The sequence below is a fragment of the Oncorhynchus kisutch genome, linkage group LG27, assembly GCF_002021735.2.
Source record: "Oncorhynchus kisutch isolate 150728-3 linkage group LG27, Okis_V2, whole genome shotgun sequence".
NCBI classification, from domain to species: Eukaryota; Metazoa; Chordata; class Actinopteri; order Salmoniformes; family Salmonidae; genus Oncorhynchus; species Oncorhynchus kisutch.
Window position 1 is genome coordinate 14,888,179 of NC_034200.2, and position 23,536 is coordinate 14,911,714.

The following is a 23,536-nucleotide window of genomic DNA, read 5'->3' on the forward strand; positions in this document are numbered from 1 at the left end:
TTCTGGTCCTTCTTATAGCCTCACTTTTTGTTTCTTGTCTGTGCTTTTTTTTTCTATACCGAGTACATGTGGTTGATCCCTTTGAATAATGGATTGTTGTTTTGCCAGTAGGGTCTACTTATTTAACACAGCACAGGGTCTCTTAGTGCTCTGTTTGCTGTATACACACACGACCGGTCAAAAGTTTTAGAACACCTACTCATTCAAGGGTTTTATTTATTTTTTACAATTTTCTACATTGAAGAATAATAGCGAAGACATCAAAGCTATGAATAAACACATATGGAATCATGTAGTAACCAAAAAAAGTGTTAAACAAATCCAAATATATTTGAGATTCTTCAAATAGCCACCCTTTGCCTTGAAAACAGCTTAGCATACTCTTGGCATTCTCTCAACCAGCATCATGAGGCAGTCACCTGGAATGCATTTCAATTAACAGGTGTACCTTCTTAAAAGTTACTTTGTGGAATTTATTTCCTTCTTCATGCGTTTGTGCCAATCAGTTGTGTTGTGACAAGGTAGGGGGTATTCAGAAGATAGCCCTATTTGGTAAAATGCCAAGTCCATATTATGGCAAGAACAGCTCAAATAAGTAAAGAGAAATGACAGTCCATCCTTACTTTAAGACATGAAGGTCAGTCAATATGGAACATTTCAAGAACTTTGAATGTTTCTTCAAGTGCAGTTACAAAAACCATTAAGCTCTTTGATGAAACTGGCTCTCATGAGGACCGCCACAGGAATGGAAGACTGCAGAGGATAAGTTCATTAGAGTTACCAGCCTCAGAAATTGCAGCCCAAATATAGGCTTCATCTCAACATCAACTGTTCAGATGAGTGTATGAATCAGTCCTCCATTGTCAAATTGCTGCAAAGAAACCAAAGAAACCAATAAGAAGAGACTTAAAAATGAGCAATGGACATTAGACCGGTGGAAATCTGTCATTTGGTCTGGAGTCCAAATTGGAGATTTTTGGTTCCAACCGCAGTGTCTTTGTGAGACACGGTGTGGGTGAACAGATTATCTCTGCATGTGTTCTTCCCACTGTAAAGCATGGATGAGGTGGTGTTATGGTGTTGGGGTGATTTGCTGGTGACACTGTCTGTGATTTATTTAGAATTCAAGGCACACTTAACCAGCATGGCTACCACAGCATTCTGCAGCGATACACCATCCCATCTGGTTTGCGCTTAGTGGGACTATCATTTGTTTTTCAACAGGACAATGACCCAACACACATCCGGGCTGTGTAAGGGCTATTTTACCATGAAGGAGTGATGGAGTGAAAAGCTGACCACGACTCCATTTTGTTGATCCCTGCCTACAGACAGAAACTAAAACAAGAAGCTCCCACGCTGAGGTCTGTCCAACGCTGGTCCGACCAAGCTGACTTCACACTCCAAGACTGCTTCCATCACGTGGACTGGGAGATGTTTCGTATTGCGTCAGATAACAACATTGACGAATACGCTGATTCGGTGTGCGAGTTCATTAGAACGTGCGTTGAAGATGTCGTTCCCATAGCAACGATTAAACCATTCCCTAACCAGAAACCGTGGATTGATGGCAGCATTCGTGTGGAACTGAAGGCGCGAACCACTGCTTTTAATCAGGGCAAAGTGTCTGGTGACATGACTGAATACAAACAGTGCAGCTATTCCCTCCGCAAGGCTATCAAACAAGCTAAGCGCCAGTACAGAGACAAAGTAGAATCTCAATTCAACGGCTCAGACACAATGTGGCAGGGTCTACAGTCAATCACGGACTACAGGAAGAAACCCAGCCCAGTCACGGACCAGGATGTCTTGCTCCCAGGCAGACTAAATAACTTTTTTGCCCGCTTTGAGGACAATACAGTGCCACTGACACGGCCTGCAACGAAAACATGCGGTCTCTCCTTCACTGCAGCCGAAGTGAGTAAGACATTTAGACGTGTTAACCCTCGCAAGGCTGCAGGCCCAGACGGCATCCCCAGCCGCGCCCTCAGAGCATGCGCAGACCAGCTGGCCGGTGTGTTTACGGACATATTCAATCAATCCCTATACCAGTCTGCTGTTCCCACATGCTTCAAGAGGGCCACCATTGTTCCTGTTCCCAAGAAAGCTAAGGTAACTGAGCTAAACGACTACCGCCCCGTAGCACTCACATCCGTCATCATGAAGTGCTTTGAGAGACTAGTCAAGGACCATATCACCTCCACCCTACCTGACACCCTTGACCCACTCCAATTTGCTTACCGCCCAAATAGGTCCACAGACGATGCAATCTCAACCACACTGCACACTGCCCTAACCCATCTGGACAAGAGGAATACCTATGTGAGAATGCTGTTCATCGACTACAGCTCGGCATTCAACACCATAGTACCCTCCAAGCTCGTCATCAAGCTCGAGACCCTGGGTCTCGACCCCGCCCTGTGCAACTGGGTACTGGACTTCCTGACGGGCCGCCCCCAGGGGGTGAGGGAAGGCAACAACATCTCCGACCCGCTGATCCTCAACACTGGGGCCCCACAAGGGTGCGTTCTGAGCCCTCTCCTGTACTCCCTGTTCACCCACGACTGTGTGGCCATGCACGCCTCCAACTCAATCATCAAGTTTGCGGACGACACAACAGTGGTAGGCTTGATTACCAATAACGACGAGACGGCCTACAGGGAGGAGGTGAGGGCCCTCGGAGTGTGGTGTCAGGAAAATAACCTCACACTCAACGTCAACAAAACTAAGGAGATGATTGTGGACTTCAGGAAACAGCAGAGGGAACACCCCCCCATCCACATCGATGGAACAGTAGTGGAGAGGGTAGCAAGTTTTAAGTTCCTCGGCATACACATCACAGACAAACTGAATTGGTCCACTCACACAGACAGCATCGTGAGGAAGGCGCAGCAGCGCCTCTTCAACCTCAGGAGGCTGAAGAAATTCGACTTGTCACCAAAAGCACTCACAAACTTCTACAGATGCACAATCGAGAGCATCCTGGCGGGCTGTATCACCGCCTGGTATGGCAACTGCAACGCCCTCAACCGTAAGGCTCTCCAGAGGGTAGTGAGGTCTGCACAACGCATCACCGGGAGCAAACTACCTGCCCTCCAGGACACCTACACCACCCGATGCTACAGGAAGGCCATAAAGATCATCAAGGACATCAACCACCCGAGCCACTGCCTGTTCACCCCGCTGTCATCCAGAAGGCGAGGTCAGTACAGGTGCATCAAAGCTGGGACCGAGACTGAAAAACAGCTTCTATCTCAAGGCCATCAGACTGTTAAACAGCCACCACTAACATTGAGTGGCTACTGCCAACACACTGTCAATGACACTGACTCTACTCCAGACACTTTAATCATGGGAATTGATGGGAAATGATGTAAATATATCACTAGCCACTTTAAACAATGCTACCTTATATAATGTTACTTACCCTACATTATTCATCTCATATGCATACGTAGATACTGTACTCTATATCATCGACTGCATCCTTATGTAATACATGTATCACTAGCCACTTTAACTACGCCACTTGGTTTACATACTCATCTCATATGTATATACTGTACTCGATATCATCTACTGTATCTTGCCTATGCTGCTCTGTACCATCACTCATTCATATATCCTTATGTACATATTCTTTATCCCCTTACACTGTGTATAAGACAGTAGTTTTTTTTTGAATTGTTAGTTAGATTACTTGTTCGTTATTACTGCATTGTCGGAACTAGAAGCACAAGCATTTCGCTACACTCGCATTAACATCTGCTAACCATGTGTATGTGACAAATAACATTTGATTTGATTTGAGTGCTGCATCAGATGACCTGGCCTCCACAATCACCTGACCTCAACCCAGTTGAGATGGTTTGGGATGAGTTGGACCGCAGAGTGAAGGAAAAGCAGCCAACAAGTGTTCAGCATATGTGGGAACTCCTTCAAGACGGTTGGAAAAGCATTCCAGGTGAAGCTGGTTGAGAGAATGCCAAGAGTAGGCAAAGCTGTCATCAAGGCAAAGGGTGGTTATTTGAAGAATGAAATATATTTTGATTTGTTTAACACTTGATTACTACATGATTCCATGTGTGTTATTTCATTGTGTTGATGTCTTCACTGTTATTCTACAATGTAGAAAATAGTAAAATAAAGAAAAACCCTTGAATGAGTAGGTGTTCTAAAACTTTTGACTGGTAGTGTATATATGTCTGCAAAGCTGCGGTGTTGCATTCATTACTATGCCTTTCCCACCTTAACTAATGGATCTTTAGAACTGTTAGAATATAATGGCTTAGAATACAAAACCACCTGTGTGTAATGCATTGTGGGTGCATTAAGGCATACAATAGGATATTCTAAAGGGGTATGAGCTGTAATTCATTCTTATAGCATTCTTATGATGTTCTATACCTCTGTGAAAATATTGTATAGCATGAACCACATCCAGCCAAGACTGACAGAGACAGGAAACAAACAAAAACCTCCTCACAGCTTGGAGCTTGTCAGTGCCCTGGCCCCTACCAGTTACCCAACCAGTGCTAACGGATGAATGACCATCCTGGAAACTACCTCAGAGGTGGGGTCCAAAATAGCTGCCAACCGTGTACGTGTTCCTTCCTAGGTCATAGTTACAAACAACGTTCACATTCTACACCACATGACACGGGTCCCGGGTCAGGGCCAAAGGGAGTGCAGTGGAACGGCTTTGGGTTATTCCTGTCAGGGAATGCAGGAAATGGGGGAATAAACAGTAATGGGGTCCCATTACACTTCCTCTCTGGTGTGATTCTCTTTGCTCCTTTAGACTGGTATCTGCATTACAAAGGCCTAGCCTCTACAGTAGTGATAATCTCATGGACAGATCTACGTAAACATAACAGGTACTGTAGAAACTGTCGGGAAAGAATGGCATGCATGGGATAACTAGCAGCGGAGTTCCAGTGTTTGGGTTTTTCGACACGGGGATGGGGCATTTGGCCCGTAACTTGCAAAGGAATAGGATGGAGGTCTTAGTTCCAGTTCCGCTCCTTGTTCTAGCATCTCTTCATGTCTTCTCTTAACACGTATAGACCCAGATTTTAATCAAGCAGCTGACCAATTACGCAAGACTATAGTTCTGGGTTAAGCGAGATTACAGTAGTGATAAACAATCCATGGACGGAATCCAAAAATATACATGTTGGAGAGAAGGACCGTGTGAAAAGCATGTTGGGTTCAAGACTCCTACAGCATTTTTTTTTAAACTGTTTACATTTTCTAATCTAAATATCTATGAAAATGACCAGTTAATACGCTATGTTGACAGAAGCCACACCTTTCATGTTTCGGCCTGCACTGTTACTACGGCCACTGAAATGTACCTAAAGTTGGTCAAGATAGCTCTAAAAAGGAAACTTGAAAAGAAACCGTTTGTGTTTGTAGTTAGTTGCTCTATTTGGCACATTTCCAGCGGGAGTCCTTTGAAGGCAGTGCGCACAAGGCCACGGGGCTGGCTGCTAGGCCTTTAACATGATGACATCTACACCAGGAATGTAGGACTGAGGCGATAATACAGCTCTGACAAATGTTAAACAAGCTCTACTGACAACTGACTTGCCTCAATAAAACAACCCCAAACACCTACACTTTCGTGTTCTGTTATGCAATACATTGAAACTGACAAGAAAACGGATATGCTTGTTGTGTTGTCTTACATCATTAAAGTCCTCGCCTCAGAAAAACCACAACCTACACTTATATCTAATAAGTGTCCTTGTGTTGTGTAATATATTATTATCTAATTCTATTTCAAATATTGGACTGTACCTTACCTAGAAACTATACCCAAAGACCAAATATCCCAAGTGATTTTGCCCGTATAGTGTTAGGGAAAGTGGGCGTCTTCTTGTCTCTGTACTTTCTGGTGGAAAACAGATTCATCATTTCATGGCAATGTGACCTCTGAAATTTCCACTGAGACTTTAAAATGAGAGCAGACCTTTACAGGAAATCCGTGTGGCACACTCAACTGCACTGAGGTGTTAGTAATGCTGGCAGTGAAGGGAGCAATAAGACACTCCAAGAACATTACCCTTCAACGAAATCCATTCCCATCCTTCAACATCAACTCATCAAAACAACTCCACCAGCTAGCTATTCGTCGCCCTTTTGGTAGCATGGCAACACTCAAAACGATCCGACAAATGTCCTTGAGAGGTGATTGATGCATAAGAACTGTGACATGGCCTAGTGCTATAATTGCTATTTAAGAAATTTGATTTAATTTCAAGTTCCACAGCATGAAACCCTTAAATAGGCTGCCCATTCCCAATTAGCTTTCAAGTAGGGGGAGTTACAGACTCCTGACTCCAATTCAATAACCAGCACCAGGTTAGCCCATGCTGTCATGATACTACTCTACATTATGGCCCTGCATATGCTGCTTCCGTCTTGGCTTTCCTTATCCAGCATTTTCTAATCAAGGAGGAAAACATGGTGGACCTTGAGGGAAAGAGAAAAAAATGTTACGGTGTGAAGGTCCTCCCTCTTCAGAGGCTGAGTAAAGTAAAGCCCTGTGCCTGTGATTCAGCCTATCACAGCTCTCCGCTACATGTCCGTCCCCAACCTGCAGGCCCGGAGCCTGCCTGGATCTCCCCACAGTGAACCACGGGACTGCTGGCACTCTGGGGGAATTGGAGGCATATGCGCCTTTCCATCTGTTGCTCCCTCCCCCTTCCAGAGACCCGTGTGTGTGTGTGTGTGTGTGTGTGTGTGTGTGTGTGTCAATGTTTTCCAAAGCCCCTTCCCTTCTCTTCCCTTCCCTTCCTGTCAGTGGCCATCTGCTTGCAGGTCCAGCCCCGATCTCTGGCAGGAGAGACAGAGAACTTCCATGATGTGATCTGGATGGATAGAACACAGCCAGATTGAGAAACCAGGACAAATTCATTTGACTACCGCCTCATCCTCTCGAAAAAAAGGTAGCATTGGCGACAAGGTAATTACAGGTATCAAGTGACGATACACTAATTTGTTCATGCGGTGCACACAGATAGTGCCAAAAAGAAAAGACTTCTACAAAATTTTCAGAGATCAATTTCTAATCATAATGCCTAACTAGCAGTAATTGTAAATATCAAACTAGCTTTTAAATGTAATACCACATTTGAGCTCCTCTCCACACTCATTCTGCTTCTATTCCTGGTGTGGTCATACATTCCCAAAGAAATTGACTATATGGAAACAGACTCCGAAAGGATTTTCAAGTTTTCCTGGAGATTAGGCAAAGACAGAGTAGATCATATTACAATTTCCCTTTAAAAAAAAATCCTCCTCGCCCCCCCACCCCAACTCTCCACAGTCGAAACCAAAGAAAAAAAACCCATAAACTGTCCATCAATGGGAGAGAGAACCTTTGTTCAACAGAACAATGGAGAACATTCTGCTGCGGAGGAGGCATAGCGTCATAGAGACACTGCATACTGCACACAGGCAGACCTATCACAACCTCAGACGCATTCATACCCCGTGATTGGCCTGTCGTTGGGCACTGATGAGTGTCGAGGTCAGAGGTCAGATGTTGGAACTCATCTGAATGAGGATGGATGTAATGAGCGTTTTGACGCCGTGAATGAGTGGAATCGTATGGATTAACAACGGGACAAAGGGGCTTTTGAGGCTGAGGGCGAGGCGTGTCCAAGCGCCATGTCAACTGACACCCATGCATCTGTCAATGCTTAGGGGAAAGTCTCTTTCTCTACTCCTAGATTAAAATCATTAAATGTTACAGGAGGCTGACTGTAACAACACATTAAGAGGATCTTTGACACTTCTCTTCAAGATTCAACATGGAATAAGGAAACTTAATTTTCTTCTTTTTCCCTCCAGAAAATCAACACCGAGCCACTTGGGTTGGTCGATATTCTGTTGCAAGTATAGATCTGACAGTCTTTCTTATCTAAAGTGAAGGTAAAAAGTAACTGTAGAGAACACCGTACAATGAGCAATCTCCACCAGGGTGACTGACATGATGGTTTCGTGGACCTTGCAGGAGTTCAATCCAACGTTTTTTGACGTCACATCCATCAAAATGGATGATTTTTTATTTTTTTTCCCCCTCACCCATCTACACACAATACCCCCTAAATGACAAAGTGAAAACAATGTTTTTAGAACATTTATTGAAAATGAAATACAGAAATATCTCATTTACACCCTTGAGTCGATACGTTAGTCACCTTTGGCAGCGATTACAGATGTGAGTCTTTCTGGTTAAGTCTGTGGCGAAATACTGCACGGAGCCTTCATAAGTCTAAGAACTTTGCACACCTGGTCTGTACAATGTTTGCCCATTAATATTTTCAAAATTCTTCAAACTCTGTCAGATTGGTTGGTGATCATTGCTAGACAACCATTTCCAAGCCTTGCCATAATTTTCAAGCAGATTTAAGTAAAAAATGTAACTACGCCACTCAGGAACATTCACTGTCTTCTTGGTCAGCAACTCCAGTGTAGATTTGGCCTTGTGTTTTAGGCTATTGTCCTGCTGAACTGATCTCCCAGTGTCTGGTGGAAAGCAGGCTGAACCAGGTTTTCCTCTAGGATTTTGCCTGTGCTTATCTCCATTACGTTTATTTTTTTTATCCAGAAAAACTCCCCAGTCCTTATTAAGGATTACAAGCATACCCATAACAAGACGCAGCCACCACTATGCTTGAAAATATGGAGAGCGGTACTCAGTAATGTGATGTGTTGGATTTGCCCCAAACATAGCACTTTGTATTCAGGACAAAAAGTAAATTGCTTTTGACAACTTTTTTTGCAGTATTACTTTAGTGCCTTATTGCAAACAGGATGCATGTGCACTTCACAGCGTTGTATGGGTTTTGACTGACCGCCATTCTGAACTGAAGTTGCTCCTATCCCTCCCACTAATTGGTCAACTTTTTCACATTTTGGGTTGTCTGATTGAGGGAAATGCTGTAAATTCTCTATGTGCTTTGAAGGATAAGACGTTGAGGATTATAATAAATACTGCTTTGACGTCATACAAGCAAGTCCAAATGTGCACTTCACATTTCCATATGATAAAACTCATAAAACTCATGTCATAGTATCAATATTTATGATCACTATGTTCAGGGTTAGGTAGGTTGCTTTCTAAATGTAATCTGTTACAGTTACAATTTTGGACAGGTAACTAGTAACTTTTGGATAACCCAAACTCAGTAACATAATCTGAATACTTTCAATTACTTTTGGATTATTTTTTACCTTAAGAGGCATTACAAGACAAAAAGGATCCATCAAACATTTGATGCGTCATAATAGTGGTATCTTACTTGTGGTCAGGAGACATTGAGGATTATAGTAAATACTGCTTTGATGTCATACAAGCAAGCCAAACACTGAGTCCAAATGTGCACTTGGTATTTCCATATCAAAAACTCATGTCATGGACATTGTCAACGTTTATGATCACCGTTTGATGTACAGTTACAAGATGACATGGCGTCATACCCGGGGTTGTTCTGAACAGAATGAGCCTGTTTGTCTATTGTGAAGAAAATTCTCCTGCACACACACACACACACACACACCTCTATGCACTCATCACTCCTTTCTATACGCACCAAAATTATAATCAGTTTCCCTGAATTTCATTGTGAAAGCCAAACACTGTAATATCGTATTTTATAACTTAGCTATGTTGGCAGTAGAACAGGCTTTCAAACGATGCCCACCTGACCCAGATTGCCATTTATAAAATGGACCGTTTTTGGATTGTGTAAACAACAACAGTAATTGTGTGAAGGCGGGGATGCAGGGTCGTGTTCCAAATAAAACAACGACAAGTGTGCCTGCTCTAGTTCCCCAACGGCACAGCCGAGAGAGCTCAAAAAGAGCACCTTATATTTGAAGACTCTTTTTAGTTAGAAAAGTGATTTGAAATGACTTAGGAACTATGTGTGGCCACTTGGAGACACCAGTTAGTCCTCTCCTCTCAAACCCATGTCATGTTTCTGTCTTATGTTGCACCTACCCCATATTCTTCCAGGAATATTCTTATCATGTTACTGACTGTATAAAATAGTATTTTCAGATTTCGCAATCAACAAATGCAGCGAAAAGTACAGAAAATGTAAAACATGCACATAACACCAACAATGTCATGTTGGGATTCAGTCTTGTGTCGGGTGAACTGATGTGCCCTCAACTTGTAAAAAATTGCTTCCCATAATCTCCAAACGGTTCCTTTCAATTGCTACCATGCCTTTCCTATTTTATTTGTAAGAAACATTTCTTCCTTAAAATGAGACACAATTTGCCCAATGACAACACATTTGAAATTCAAAACCGTAGGTGTCAAGAGAAATCGTTGAAACTGTCAGAGAAACAAAAGTGAAGATTGTCAGTCAGACACATTGCTTGAAGTACAATCTAAAAAAAAAGTGACCGTTGTAAATTTGTTACAGTTTATGCTTCTCTCAGTGGTTGAATACATGAGAAATCCAACACGCTTCGGGTTCATTCCAGGGCGTCTCAGGCACATGTGTTTATACACTCGGCTTTACTTAGGTACAGATCTACAGCCAGTAAACAGTCTCCCAGCTTCCCCATAAACACAACATTCCACATTAAAACACTTCATAAGAGATGCAGGTGGTGGGGTTGACTGACTTTCACTCTGCTCTCTTGTAAATGACTGGTTCTGTGATGAAAAACTGAAATATATTGGGCTTTATAAACTATAGTAGCAGCAGTTCCTTGTCTTTGACAAGGATGCTCTGTAGTGATCGATACCTGTGGATTCGATAACTGGTTATATCCCACCAGTTTCAAGGCAAACCAGTTCACTACCACCACATCTTATACTAGCCTCCACAATAAATCGACCCACCGCCTAGCTGAGCTTCTGTGCACCAAACACTCTGTAAGTTCAATCTCCGCTCATCAGTGTGTGTGTGTGTGGGGGGGGGGGGGTGACTGAAGGTTAATTGCATGTACAAAATAAGTTAAGAAGAGAAACAGGTGCCTTGGTTGGCATACACAAACCACTTTGTCCATACTACCCCAGGAGAAAAGAAATCTAGAGGAGTAGGCCTTACAGCCTTTAATGTTCGTTTTAACTATCAGCCTGATAGGCGGTGTCAGCATCACCCTGAGAGCATTGACAATACAAACAGTAATTGCCATAACGCCACTTAAAATGATCGACATCACTGAGCAGGACTGCAATTACAGTCATTTCAGTCTCATTTCAACATAATGGCTATGAGGAGAAATCAATGACTTTTTTTCCATTGCAAAAAGAGGGAGAGACGCAATGTTGTCACTAGGTTCTTGCGGGCCTGTAGAGGCGCTACGTTCAGTCTGGTAATTGACTTGGAGAGATGCATAGTGTATGGGCAGGCTGCTTGTGCCAGAGGACAACTTATGTCATGTGCCACACTCTGGCAGCAGGCTGGGCTCCCCTGTGTCTTCTCCCTATCGCTCCCTCTCCCGCTCTATGTGTGTCTCCTCTGCATCTCTCTGTGTCCTCTCTACTGGCATTTCTGTGCACAATGTACCATTGTGCTCGACTCAAAATTGAAGTGAGTGCAGGCTTGTTAGCCCATGCTTGAGATCCCCACCCTGCATCCCTACTTGCGCCGTTGTGGGTTCAGGAGGTAAGGCCACTTGCCCTTTCTTTAACATTGGATGCCAGGGTTAGTGTGTGGATGATTCTCTTAGAGCCAATGCCAGTTACAAACACAAATGAAGGTTCATGAATAGTAAAAGAACAATGAACATACAGTGCATTCGGAAAGTATTCAGGCCCCTTCACTTTTCCCACATTTTATTTACATTACAGCCTTATTCTAAAATGGATTGTGTAGATTGATGGATCCTCAATCTACACACAATACCACATAATGACTTGTATTTGGGGGGTTTCTCCCATTCTTCTCTGCAGATCCTCTCAAACTCTGTCAGGTGGGATGGGGAGCGTCGCTGCGCAGCTATTTTCAGGTCTCTCCAGAGATGTTCGATCGGGTTTGTTTCTGGGCCCCCTAGTAGGCAACTCAAGGACATTCAGAGACTAGTCCCGAAGCCACTCCTGTGTTGTCTTGGTTGTGTGCTTAGGGTTGTTGTCCTGTTGGAAGGTGAACCTTCGAACCAGTCGGAGGTCCTGAGCGCTCTAGAGCAGGTTTTCATCAAGGTTCTCTCTACTTTGTTCCATTCTTCTTTCCCTCCATCCTGACTAGTCTCCCAGTCCCTGCACCTGAAAAACATCCCCACAGCATGATGTTCCCAACACCATGCTTCACTGTAGGGATGGTGCCACGTTTCCTCCAGATGTGACGCTTGGCACTCATCAGAGCAGAGAATCTTGTTTCTCATGGTCTGAGAGTCTTTAGGTGCCTTTTGGCAAACTCCAAGTGGGCGGTCATGTGTCTTTTACTGAGGACTTTATGGCCACTCTACCATAAAGTCCTGATTGGTGAAGTGCTGCAGAGGTAATTAATCTTCTGGAAGTTTCTCCCATCTCCACAGACGAACTCTGGAGCTCTGTCAGAGTGACCATCAGGTTCTTGGTCACCTCCCTGACCAAGGCCCTTCTCCCCCGATTGCTCAGTTTGGCCAGACGGCCAGCTCTAGGAGGAGTCTTGGTGGTTCCAAACTTCTTCCATTTAAGAATGATGGAGGCTACTATGTTCTTGGGGACCTTCAATGCTACAGAAATGTTTTTGTACCCTTGAACAGATCTGTGCCTCGACACAATCCTGTCTCAAAACTCTATGGACATTTCCTTTGACCTCATGGCTTGATTTTTTCTCTGACATGAACTGTCAACTGTGGGACCTTGTATAGAGCGGAGTGTGGCTTTCCAAATCATATCCAATCAATTGAATTTGCCACAGGTGGACTCCATTTAAGTTGTAGAAACATCTCAAGGATGATCAATGGAAACGATCCACCTGAGCTCAACTTCGAGTCTCATAGCAAAGGGTCTGAATACATGTGTAAATAAGGTATTTCTGTTTTGAATTTTTTATACATTCGCAAAAATGTCTAAACTTGTTTTCGCTTTGTCATTATGGGGTATTGTATGTAGAATATTTTAGAACAACGCTGTAACCTAACAAAATTAGGAAAAAGTCAAGGGGTCTGAATACTTTCCCGAATGCACTACATGCTATTGTAAAAAACTGCTGTTTCATGGTTGTTTGGTTTTTACTCTACATCCGTCGACTACAACATCATCGTTGGACATACCTCAAATACAAGACAATTGAAAACCTGAGATTCTTTACTATAAGAAAGCAGGGCAACCTCAAGAGAACTTTCCAGTTTAGTATGAATGTAGAAGGTAAGATGAAACACAAATGAGGGTCGCAATTAGAACAGCCGTCGCCAAATGAAACCGGGGAAACAAAAGAAACTAGCAATATTCCCAAGGCAAGAAGTCTTATTAATGGAACACTACCCCGGCCCTCGTTGGAATGACTGTCTAAAAATAAACACTGAAATCACATTAGAGATAACAATCTGTGAGGAGCTGCTTCTGTATCTCAACAATCTGGATGTTAGTTTCACACTTTTCACAGCTAACACAAAAGTGCTTTTTCCTTTCTAAAGCAAGCATACCCTGATTAGAATCCTGACTACCGGTAATTCCATTGAGGTTACGAGGTGTGAACGATACTACAGTTTCAAAAATAACAAGCCTCTCTTCCCAGCCTTTGACCTAGAAAAATCTCATTCACACCTGAGGTGAAAGTCTTAACTCTGGTCGGCGTCCCCCTCTCTTTTTAAAACAAATCAATTATACAGAGGGGATGTAATATCATCTCTTGCCTGATGATTATCAGCTGTATATTAGCATAGTACGCATAACAATCAGTTCATTAAAGATACATTAAAACAATGAATAAGTCATCTCTTCTTCTAATTGGATAAGAAACAAGGCCCAGAAGTCAAACAGAGGATATTTTAATGACCGACTGATCAGAGTCAGCTTCTTTTTAGATTTGGGTAACAGTCGACTGCACATGATTATCGCCCTGGTTCTTCTGTATTACTGCCAGGGACAATGAGCCATTGGTCATAGCGGTCATTATGCATGACAATCACAAACGGACCCAAATTCATCTCCTGCTTTGATCCTAACCCCTCTGAAAGACAGACAAACACACACAGGTTGGAGGTTGGAGCAGGTTGGAGAGGGTAATGTTAAGTGTTCCACCTAAAAATCTATGGAATCTTTGACAGAGGCTTCTAGTGGAACACACATTGTGTTCTTCCCCTTAACACGCTTCTTTCTATACTTGAATTACGCGCTTCTCCAAAAAAACGCACATTCATAGCTTACCATCTTCCTCGGTAACAGAAAACGTTGCACTAATGGCTGGTCTGTTACATCGGACTGATCTGCAAACAAACCAGATTAAACGTTCATATTAGCTAAGGGTCATTTAAAACCTCGCTTTGTGCACTACATTGTTTGTATGATGGTGAAAAGCCTTGGTTGTGCTGTATTTGCTAAACCAATAAAACTTTGATCGCAAAAAAAAGCCAACGCGATCTCCTGCTGCACCTTTGTCTCAGTTCTTGGGATTGCAGTAAATTTGCTCACTGAGACCAACTAGTGCATGGAATATCAACCACTACTGCAAAGGGAGTGGTGACAAGAGAAACAATCACCTAGTACTTTTACTACTCCATACGATCGGTCTACAATAATTATTTAGAAAAAGGTGTTTTCCACTAGGTGAAAACCTCAATTCACAAAGAAGATATGTTAAAAAGGAGGCTGCCTTTTTTCTGAGGTAGAATATTTATTCTCTCTAGCACTTTCAAATGAAGGCATGAGAGCCAGCGGTTTCTTAGCAACAGAGACTCAGCAATGATGCAAGATTGAAGGGGAATGTGCAGTTCTACCGTACAGGTGAATTCTGTCAACTACACTAATTTCTCCTGATAAAGCTTTCTGCAAACGGGGACATTACAGCACTGCAGGATACATTAGAATGCTAAAACACATGGTATGTCCAAGACGAATGCATCTTAAAATGGGGAGCTTGCTGATAAAAAGTAGTCATAGACGCGCATTGTTCTTGGGGCCCTCAACGTTGTCATAAAGGTACACAACCACACTTATTAACTGGCTCTCAGCTCAAAACAAATCAATTTTTTTGTATAATTGAAGATGCTCAAAACTATCTGGTTTTAGAATGAAAATCATAGATACTAATTCGTGTCACACACTACTCCTAGGCAGTGAACCAGAAAACGGCTCAAATCTCATTAAAGCAAATGCGCTGCATTTTTTAAGAGGGCGACATAAAAGGATCTAGTGTTACCCTATCAAGCCATTGCATAAAGCCTTGCCTTCATGGAGAAAATTATGTCACCATTTGTATCAAACCAAGTCGGTGCTATTCCTCAAAGCCTAAAAGGAGGCGCTACCCAAGCTGTGACTTCACAAGTCACAGGTTTTATCTTGCCACATCCATGACAAGTACTAGAGGACCAACCCCATTCACTGAAACAACACTGCTGTGTCAACCAAGGTGAATGTTATGATGGTACGTGGCACCGGTCGTTATATCTCATCATATACCAATGTAACAGTGTTGCGTCGGTCCCTCTCCTTGCCCCAACCTGGGCTCGAACTAGGGACCCTCTAAAATCATCAACAACTGCCTCCCACAAAGTAAGGGAAACAACTACTTCAAGGTCTAAGAGCAAGTGACATCACCGATTGAAACGCTACTAGCGCGCACCGCTAACTAGCTAGCCATTTCACATTGGTTACACTCACCCCCCTTTGACCTTCTCCACAGCAACCCCAGCAGCTGGGCAGGCAAAACTTTAGCAATCTGGGTCAACAGCATCAATGTAACAGTGTTATTTCCATCCTTCTCCTTGGCCCTCGAACTAGGGGCCTTCTGAACACGTCGATAAGTCAGTCAGTCATGAAGCATCGTTACCCATCGCTCCACAAAAGCCGCGGCCGTTGCAGAGCAAGGGAAACAACTACTTCCAGGTCTGAGCGAGTGACGTCACCGATTGAAATGCTACTAGCATCCACTGCTAACTAGCTTGCCATGTTCACACCGGTTACACCCACGCCAAGGGAATACGTCTCATACACTAGTGGTTCACGCCTGAGTACAGTCGCTACTGAACCGACACTGTGAAGCAGTTTCTCAGTTTCTCAAGAAAAATTTGGTAATTGACATATAAATAGGGAATAAAGAAGTGTTTGTCCATGTAACTTGGAAGTTGAAGCCGATGGAAACAAGGTTATGGTTAGTGACAATACACAGCGTACCCAGTCTAATCCAAAGATCAAATCTAATATAACTGCAGCTCTACTCAATAGTAATCAAAACCGTACAACAGTGAGTGTCACTCTAGCAAGTCTAGCATAATGGTACAGATATTGATTTCTGTAAAACAACCCAATTGATTCTACCTGTTCGCTTACTGCTGTGTTGCTATTATTCACAGGTATAAAACTTAGCATTGCTCCAATGTATTGATATGCTGCACTGTCTGAGACATGGGAAAATTATTTCTCGGTGAAATTGAACCTGTGGCTTTCTCATGGTAAGCTAAGGATCCTGGGACTAAACCCCTCCCTCTGCAGCTGGACCCTGGACTTCCTGACGGGCCGCCCCCAGGTGGTGAGGGTAGGTAGGAACACATCTGCCACGCTGATCCTCAACACTGGAGCTCCACATGGGTGCGTGCTCAGTCCTCTCCTGTACTCCCTGTTCACCCACGACTGCATGGCCAGGCACGACTCCAACACCATCATGAAGTTTGCAGACGACACAACAGTGGTAGGCCTGATCTCCCTATAGGTTGTCTCGTCGTTGTCGGTGGAGGTCAAAGACCTGACCGGGTGGTGATTGTGGACTACAGGAGATGATTGTGGACTACAGGAAAAGCACACGCCCATTCTCATCGACGGGGCTATAGTGGAGCAGGTTGAGAGCTTCAAGTTCCTTGGTGTCCACATCAACAACAAACTAGAATGGTCCAAACACACCAAGACAGTCGTGAAGAGAGCAGAACAAAGCCTATTCCCCCTCAGAAAAACTAAAAAGATTTGGCATGGGTCCTGAGATCCTCAAAAGGTTCTACAGCTGCAACATCGAGAGCATCCTGACTAGTTGCATCACTGCCTGGTACGGCAATTGCTCGGCCTCTGACTGCAGGGCACTACAGAGAGTAGTGCATATGGCCCAGTACATCACTGGGGCTAAGCTGCCTGTCATCCAGGACCTCTACACCAGGCGGTGACAGAGGAAGGCCCTAAAAAGTGTCAAAGACCCCAGCCACCCCAGTCATAGACTGTTCTCTCTACTACAGCATGGCAAGCGGTTCCGGAGTGCCAAGTCTAGGACAAAAAGGCTTCTCAACAGTTTTTATTCCCAAGCCATAAGACTCCTGAACAGGTAATCAAATGGCTACCCGGACTATTTGCATTGTGTGCCACCCCCAACAACCCCTCTTTTTACGCTGCTGCTACTCTCTGTTCATCATATATGCAAAGTCACTTTAACCATATCTACATGTACATACTAACTCAATCAGCCTGACTAACTGGTGTCTGTATGTAGCCTCGCTACTTTTGTAGCCTGTCTTTTTACTGTTGTTTTATTTCTTTACTTACCTATTGTTCACCTAATACCTTTTTTGCACTATTGGTTAGAACCTGTAAGTAAGCATTTCACTGTAAGGTCTACTACACCTGTTGTAGTTGGCACACGTGACAAATAAACTTTGATGTTATCTGTTGTATTTGGCGCATGTGACTAATAAAATTGATTTGATGTAGTTAGGGGTGAAAGTGACTAGCCAATCAGGATAGATTAAAAAAATAGTAGCAGCAGCGTGTGTGAAAGTGTGTCTGTGTGTGTGTGGTGTCAATATGCATGTGTGAGCGTTTGTAGTGTGTGTGTGTGTGCGCGTTGAAGTGTCAGTGTAGCATGTGTCAGTAGAGACTACTGAGTGTGCATAGAGCCAGTGCAAGAGAGTCAGTGCAAAAAAAGGGAGTCAGTGCAAATAGTTTGGATAGCCATTTGATTTACTGTTCAGCAGTCTTATGGCTTGATGGTAGAAGCTGTTCAGGAGCCTTAGCGCTTGCCGTACGATAGAACAGTCTATGACTTGGGCGTGTGGAGTCTGACCATTTTTAGGGCCTTCTGACACTGCCTGGTATAGACGTCCTGGATGGCAGGGAGCTTTGCCCCAGTGATGTACACACTACTCTCTATAGCGTATTGCGGTCGGAATTCCAAGCTGTTGCCATACCAAGGGGTGATGCAGCCAGTCAAGATGCTCTCAATGGTGCAGCTGTAGAACTTGAGGATCTGAGGGCCCATGCCAAATCTTTTCAGCCTCCTGAGGGGACAGAGGGGTTGTTGTGCCCTCTTCACGACTATGTTGGGGTATTTGGACCATGAGAGGTCCTTAGCGAGGAACATGAAGCTCTCAGCCCACTCCACTACAGCCCCGTCGACGTGAATGGGGGCGTGCTCGGCAGTCAGTTTCCTGTAGTCCATGATTAGCTCCTTTGTCTTGCTGACGTTGAGGCAGAGGTTGTTGTACTGGCACCACACTGCCAGGTCTCTGACCTCCTTCCTGTAGGGCGTCTCATCGTCATCGGTGATCAGGCCTACCAACATTGTGTCGTTAGCAAACTTAAATGATGGTGTTGGAGTCGTCTGCAGTCACGAAGTCGTGATGAACACAGAGTACAGGAGGGGACTAAGCACACACCCCTGAGGCCCTCATGTTGAAGGTCAGCATGGTGAATGTGTTGTTGCCTACCCTCATCACCTGGGGGCGGCCTGTCAGGAAGTCCAGAATCCAGTTACAGAGGTGGGTGTTTAATCCCAGGGTCGTTAATTTAGTGAATATATTGGAGGGCACTGGTGTTGAACTCTGAGCTGCAGTCAATGAACAGCATTCTCACGTAGGTGTTCATTTTATCCAGGTGGTAAAGGGCAATGTGGAGAGCAATAGAGATTGCGTCATCTGTGGATCTGTTGGTGCGGTATGTGAATTGGAGTGGGTCCAGGATGTCTGGGATGACCGTGTTGAGGTGAGCAATGACCAGTGTTTCAAAAGATTTCATGGCTACAAATGTGAGTGCTACAGGGCAATAGTCATTTAACAGGTTACCTTGGCATTCTTGGGCACAGGGACTATGGTTGTCTGCTTGAAACATGTAGGTATTTTAGGCGGTCTGGGAGAGGTTGAAAATGTCAGTGAAGACACTTGCCAGGTGTCAGCAAATGCTCAGAGTACATGTCATGGTAATCCATCTGGCCCTGCGGCCTTGTGAATGTCAACCTGTTTACAGGTCTTACTTACATAGAAAGTGTGATGACAGTCATCCGGAACAGCTGGTGCTCTCATACATGGTTCAGTGTTGCTTGCCTTGAATTTAGCATAGAAGTAATTTAGCTCATCTGGTAGGCTCTCAGCTGGGTTTCCCTTTGTAATCTGTGATAGTTTGCAATCCCTGCAACATCCGACGAGCATCAGAGCCAGTGCAGTAGGATTTCATCTTGGTCCTGTATTGACGCTTTGCCTATTTGATGGTTAATCAGAGAGCTTAGCGGGATTTCTTATAAGTGTCCGGATTAGTGTCCCACTCCTTGAAAGCGGCAGCTCGAGCCTTTAGCTCAGTGAGCATGTTGAATGTAATCCATGGCTTCTAGTTGGGATATGTACAGTACCAGTAAAAAGTTGACACAACTACTCATTCAAGGGTTTTTCTTAAATTTTTTACATTGCAGAATAATAGTGAAGACATCAAAACTATGAAATAACACATATGGAATCATGTAGTAACCAAAAAGGTGTTAAACAAATCAAAATATATTTTATATTTGAGATTCATCAAAGTAGCCACCCTTTGCCTTGATGACAGCTTTGCACACTCTTGACATTCTCTCAGCCAGCTTCATGAGGCAGTCACCTGGAATGCATTTGAATTAACAGGTGTGCCTTGTTAAAAGTTCATGTGTGGAATTTCTTTCTTTCTTAATGCGTTTGAGCCAATCAGTTCTGCTGTGACATGGTAGGGGTGTCATACAGAAGATAGCTCTATTTGATAAAATACCAAGTGCCATATTATGGAAAGAACAGCTCAAATAAGAAAAGACAAACGACAGTACATCATTACTTTAAGACATGAAGGTCAGTCAAAGATTCTTCAAGAGCAGTCGCAAAAACCATCAAGGAAATATGGTGAAACTAGCTCTCATGAGGACCGCCACAGCAAAGGAAGACCCAGAGTTACCTCTGCTGCAGAGAATAAGTTCATTGAGCTTCACAAAATTCAATGAACGGACACATCAACTGTTCAAAGGAGACTGCGTGAATCAGGCATTCATGGTCGAATTTCTGCAAAGAAACCACTACTAAAGGACACCAATAATAAGAAGAGACTTGCTTGGGCAGAGAAACATGAGCAATGGACATTAGACTGGTGGAAATCTGTCATTTGGTCTGATGTGTCCAAATGTGAGATTTTTGGTTCCAACCGCCGTGTCTATGAGACACAGTAGGTGAACGGATGATCGCCGCATGTGTGGTTCCCACCGTGAAGCATGGAGGAGGTGTGATGGTGTGTGGCTGATTTGCTGGTGACACTGTCAGTGATTTATTAAGAATTCAAGGCACACTTAACCAGTATGGCTACCACAGCATTCTGCAGCAATATGCCATCCCATCTGGTTTGCACTTAGTGGGACTATCATTTGTTTTTCAATAGGACAATGACCCAACACACCTCCAGGCTGTGTTAGGGCTATTTCACCAAGGAGAGTGATGGAGTACTGCATCAGATGACCTGGCTTCCACAATCACCCAACCTCAAACCAATTGAGATGGTTTGGGATGAGTTGGACTGCAGAGTGAAGGAAAAGCAGCCAACAAGTGCTCAGCATATGTGGAAAAGCATTCTAGGTGAAGCTGGTTGAGAGAATGCCAAGAGTGTGCAAAGCTGTCATCAAGGCAAAGGGTGGCTACTTTGAAGAATTTTAAATATATTTGAATTTGTTTAACATTTTTCTGGATACTACATGATTCCATACGTGTTATTTCATAGTTTTTTTATTTCATGTCTTCACTACTATTATACAATGTAGAAAATAGTAAAAATAAAGAAAAACAAACCCTGGAATGAGTAGGTGTGTCCAAACTTTTGACTGATACTGTAGTCTCATCAGATGTCCCGCATGCCAGCCTCGATAATGCCGCCTGTTCATCCTCAGAGTGTCAGGGATTTGGGCCTGGTCCGAATCATAGGTTTGTTCAGTTCCTCTTTTTTTTTTTTCAATGACTTTGACCCTTGACCTATTTCATGTTACAGGTACTACCACACAGGTACTACCACACACACACACACACACACACACACAACCAGTCCCTCTGATTTTAACTCTGCGGCTACTTTCATTCTCCTATGCAAGAAACAAAATACGTTGGTAAACACTTGTTGTTAGCATAAGCCTTTGCCGCCACTAAGACCAGCTCTTTATCTTAAATCCTTAAACATGAGTGTGCAAATTAGTTTCTAAATCCAAATGAAGATTTAAGCCAATTGAGACTAATTCAAACATTTAGAAAATGGATAGAGGTGGTGGTGGAAACGTGCATTAGATCTTTGTGTACGCGAGTTGTCATAATCCCTATATCTCTTTAAGTCTCAGCACAGTTTATAGTGTTGGACTGAATCAAAACCCCTATATCACAGGGGATGTGGAGTATAATGGTTTGAGTGGCATGCTAAGAAATAGGTGCCCTTACTGTGTGTGTTTGAGAATTAGTGTGTGCTGCTGGCAGTGAGGAGTCATTACGCAAATCTGTAGGCTATTGAACTCAGATTTCAATATACAGCAAGTATCCACCATATATGTTTTCTGCGGTTATTCTCATTCTGTAAGTGTTGTTTGGTGACTTGTTATTGTGTCAATTGTGACATCTATGTCTGTGTCGGCCTACTATATGTCACAACTAAGGCATATTCTGTGTTGTGCTGAGAAGCAATACAAAATAAATGCAAAGGAAATGGTGGTTCAACACTGTTCTGGTTCAGGAGCAACATTTTTATATTCACCACTAATGACAAGAGAAAAATCAGGCATATCAAATCCAGATATAATAATGCATCTGCCTGTATCAGAACGTGAGACTGTTGTCACCAAACAAAGAGTTGTAGGCTACCTCCATGGCGACAATGTTGCTATTGCCCATCATGGAGATGACCGACAATGCTAGGGGTGACTGCGAGTACTTGTGACAATATATGCTTCCCCTGCTGCTCACCTTCAATAGAGATCACATGTTCTCGGATCTGGTTCTGGAGGGCCAGGTCATCAATGCGTTCGATCAGGTCGTAGATTGAGTAAATGTTCGGGTGGACCGATTCGAACCGATGGATCTCAGCCCGGATGGCTGCCGAGTTGGACAAAACAAACTGCTGGTTGCCTTGTTGGCCGGCCTGGGAAGCCTGACCCGATACTGTTCCCGAACCGAACTGACCCTGCCCTGAGCCTCCGGATGATCCTGATCCGAACTGGGACGGGATGGACTGGGGTACTGGTACCGGAACGGGCGCTGGGACCGTGCCTGGGGTGGACATGGCCGGTTGGGACTGCTGCGAGATACCGGACACCGACCCCGATTGGAAATTCATCTTGGTTTGAACAAGTAACTCTTTAGAATAGGAAAATAAATGAATACACCCGACGTAACAATTTCAAAATGATGTGATCAAAAGGAGTCCGCGGGAACTAGTGGTCTGAAAACGAGACGAAACGCCAATTGCAACACAACGCGGTTCTTACTCATATTATTAAAACCTGACGTGGTTCATTTTCCGTTATAAGCTATGTACTAAGCGCTTTGGCCGTGTCCTGCCCTTTTCTGTAAAACACAAACCGCAATGCCTGCCTACCACTAGATACTCCTTTTCGTGGCTATCCGCTCCCTTTTAGTGATTTAATCGAACGGTTTTCCTTGGCTGCTCTGTCAAAAGCAGACAATGGGCTTTGGCTTCGGCAAGACGCCCGGGTCCACTGCCTACTGAATCCGTTGTTTCTGCGTTGAAATTAAATCACGTCGAGTCCTCTTTGGTCCAAGTGGTCCCTGCCCAGCGCCCTCCTCCGCATTTTGTAACGTCACCCATCACGTAATTGTAGTCTACTTGAGATGGGGGAGGATGTTCTTTGATTGGATGCTTATGTGGAGGAAGAATAAAGCAACGTGCTTATAATTTTTTTATAACCTAGCCTACCTGACAGTTACGCAACCAAATCATTGGGATGATAAGGGGGGAAAAAATGACTCTAATACATTTTATGTAGGATACTATATTCCCTTGCACCACATCCGCAATAGGCCACACACACACATTATGCACTCGGCTGCCAGTTGTTCTGGTGTCTCCTCTCTTATAGTTTACCTAAAAAAAACAATGTTGTTATCATCTTCGTGTGTCTTCCACATTTTTCATCCTTTAATTTGACACAATACCATAAGGGAAATC

The 23,536-nt window shown here is 43.7% G+C and overlaps 1 protein-coding gene across 1 annotated transcript in view; it reads right to left on the bottom strand.

Moving 5' to 3' along the window:
• LOC109871998 (arf-GAP with GTPase, ANK repeat and PH domain-containing protein 3) overlaps positions 1–23,154 on the bottom strand; it is a 234,263-nt gene extending 211,109 nt beyond the window's left edge. Inside the window, exon 1 of the mRNA XM_020463066.2 lies at positions 22,315–23,154. Within this exon, the coding sequence (XP_020318655.1) occupies positions 22,315–22,684 (370 nt within the window). The 5' untranslated portion in view covers positions 22,685–23,154. The remainder of the gene's footprint in view (positions 1–22,314) is intronic.
• Between the last annotated feature and the right edge of the window lie 382 nt (positions 23,155–23,536).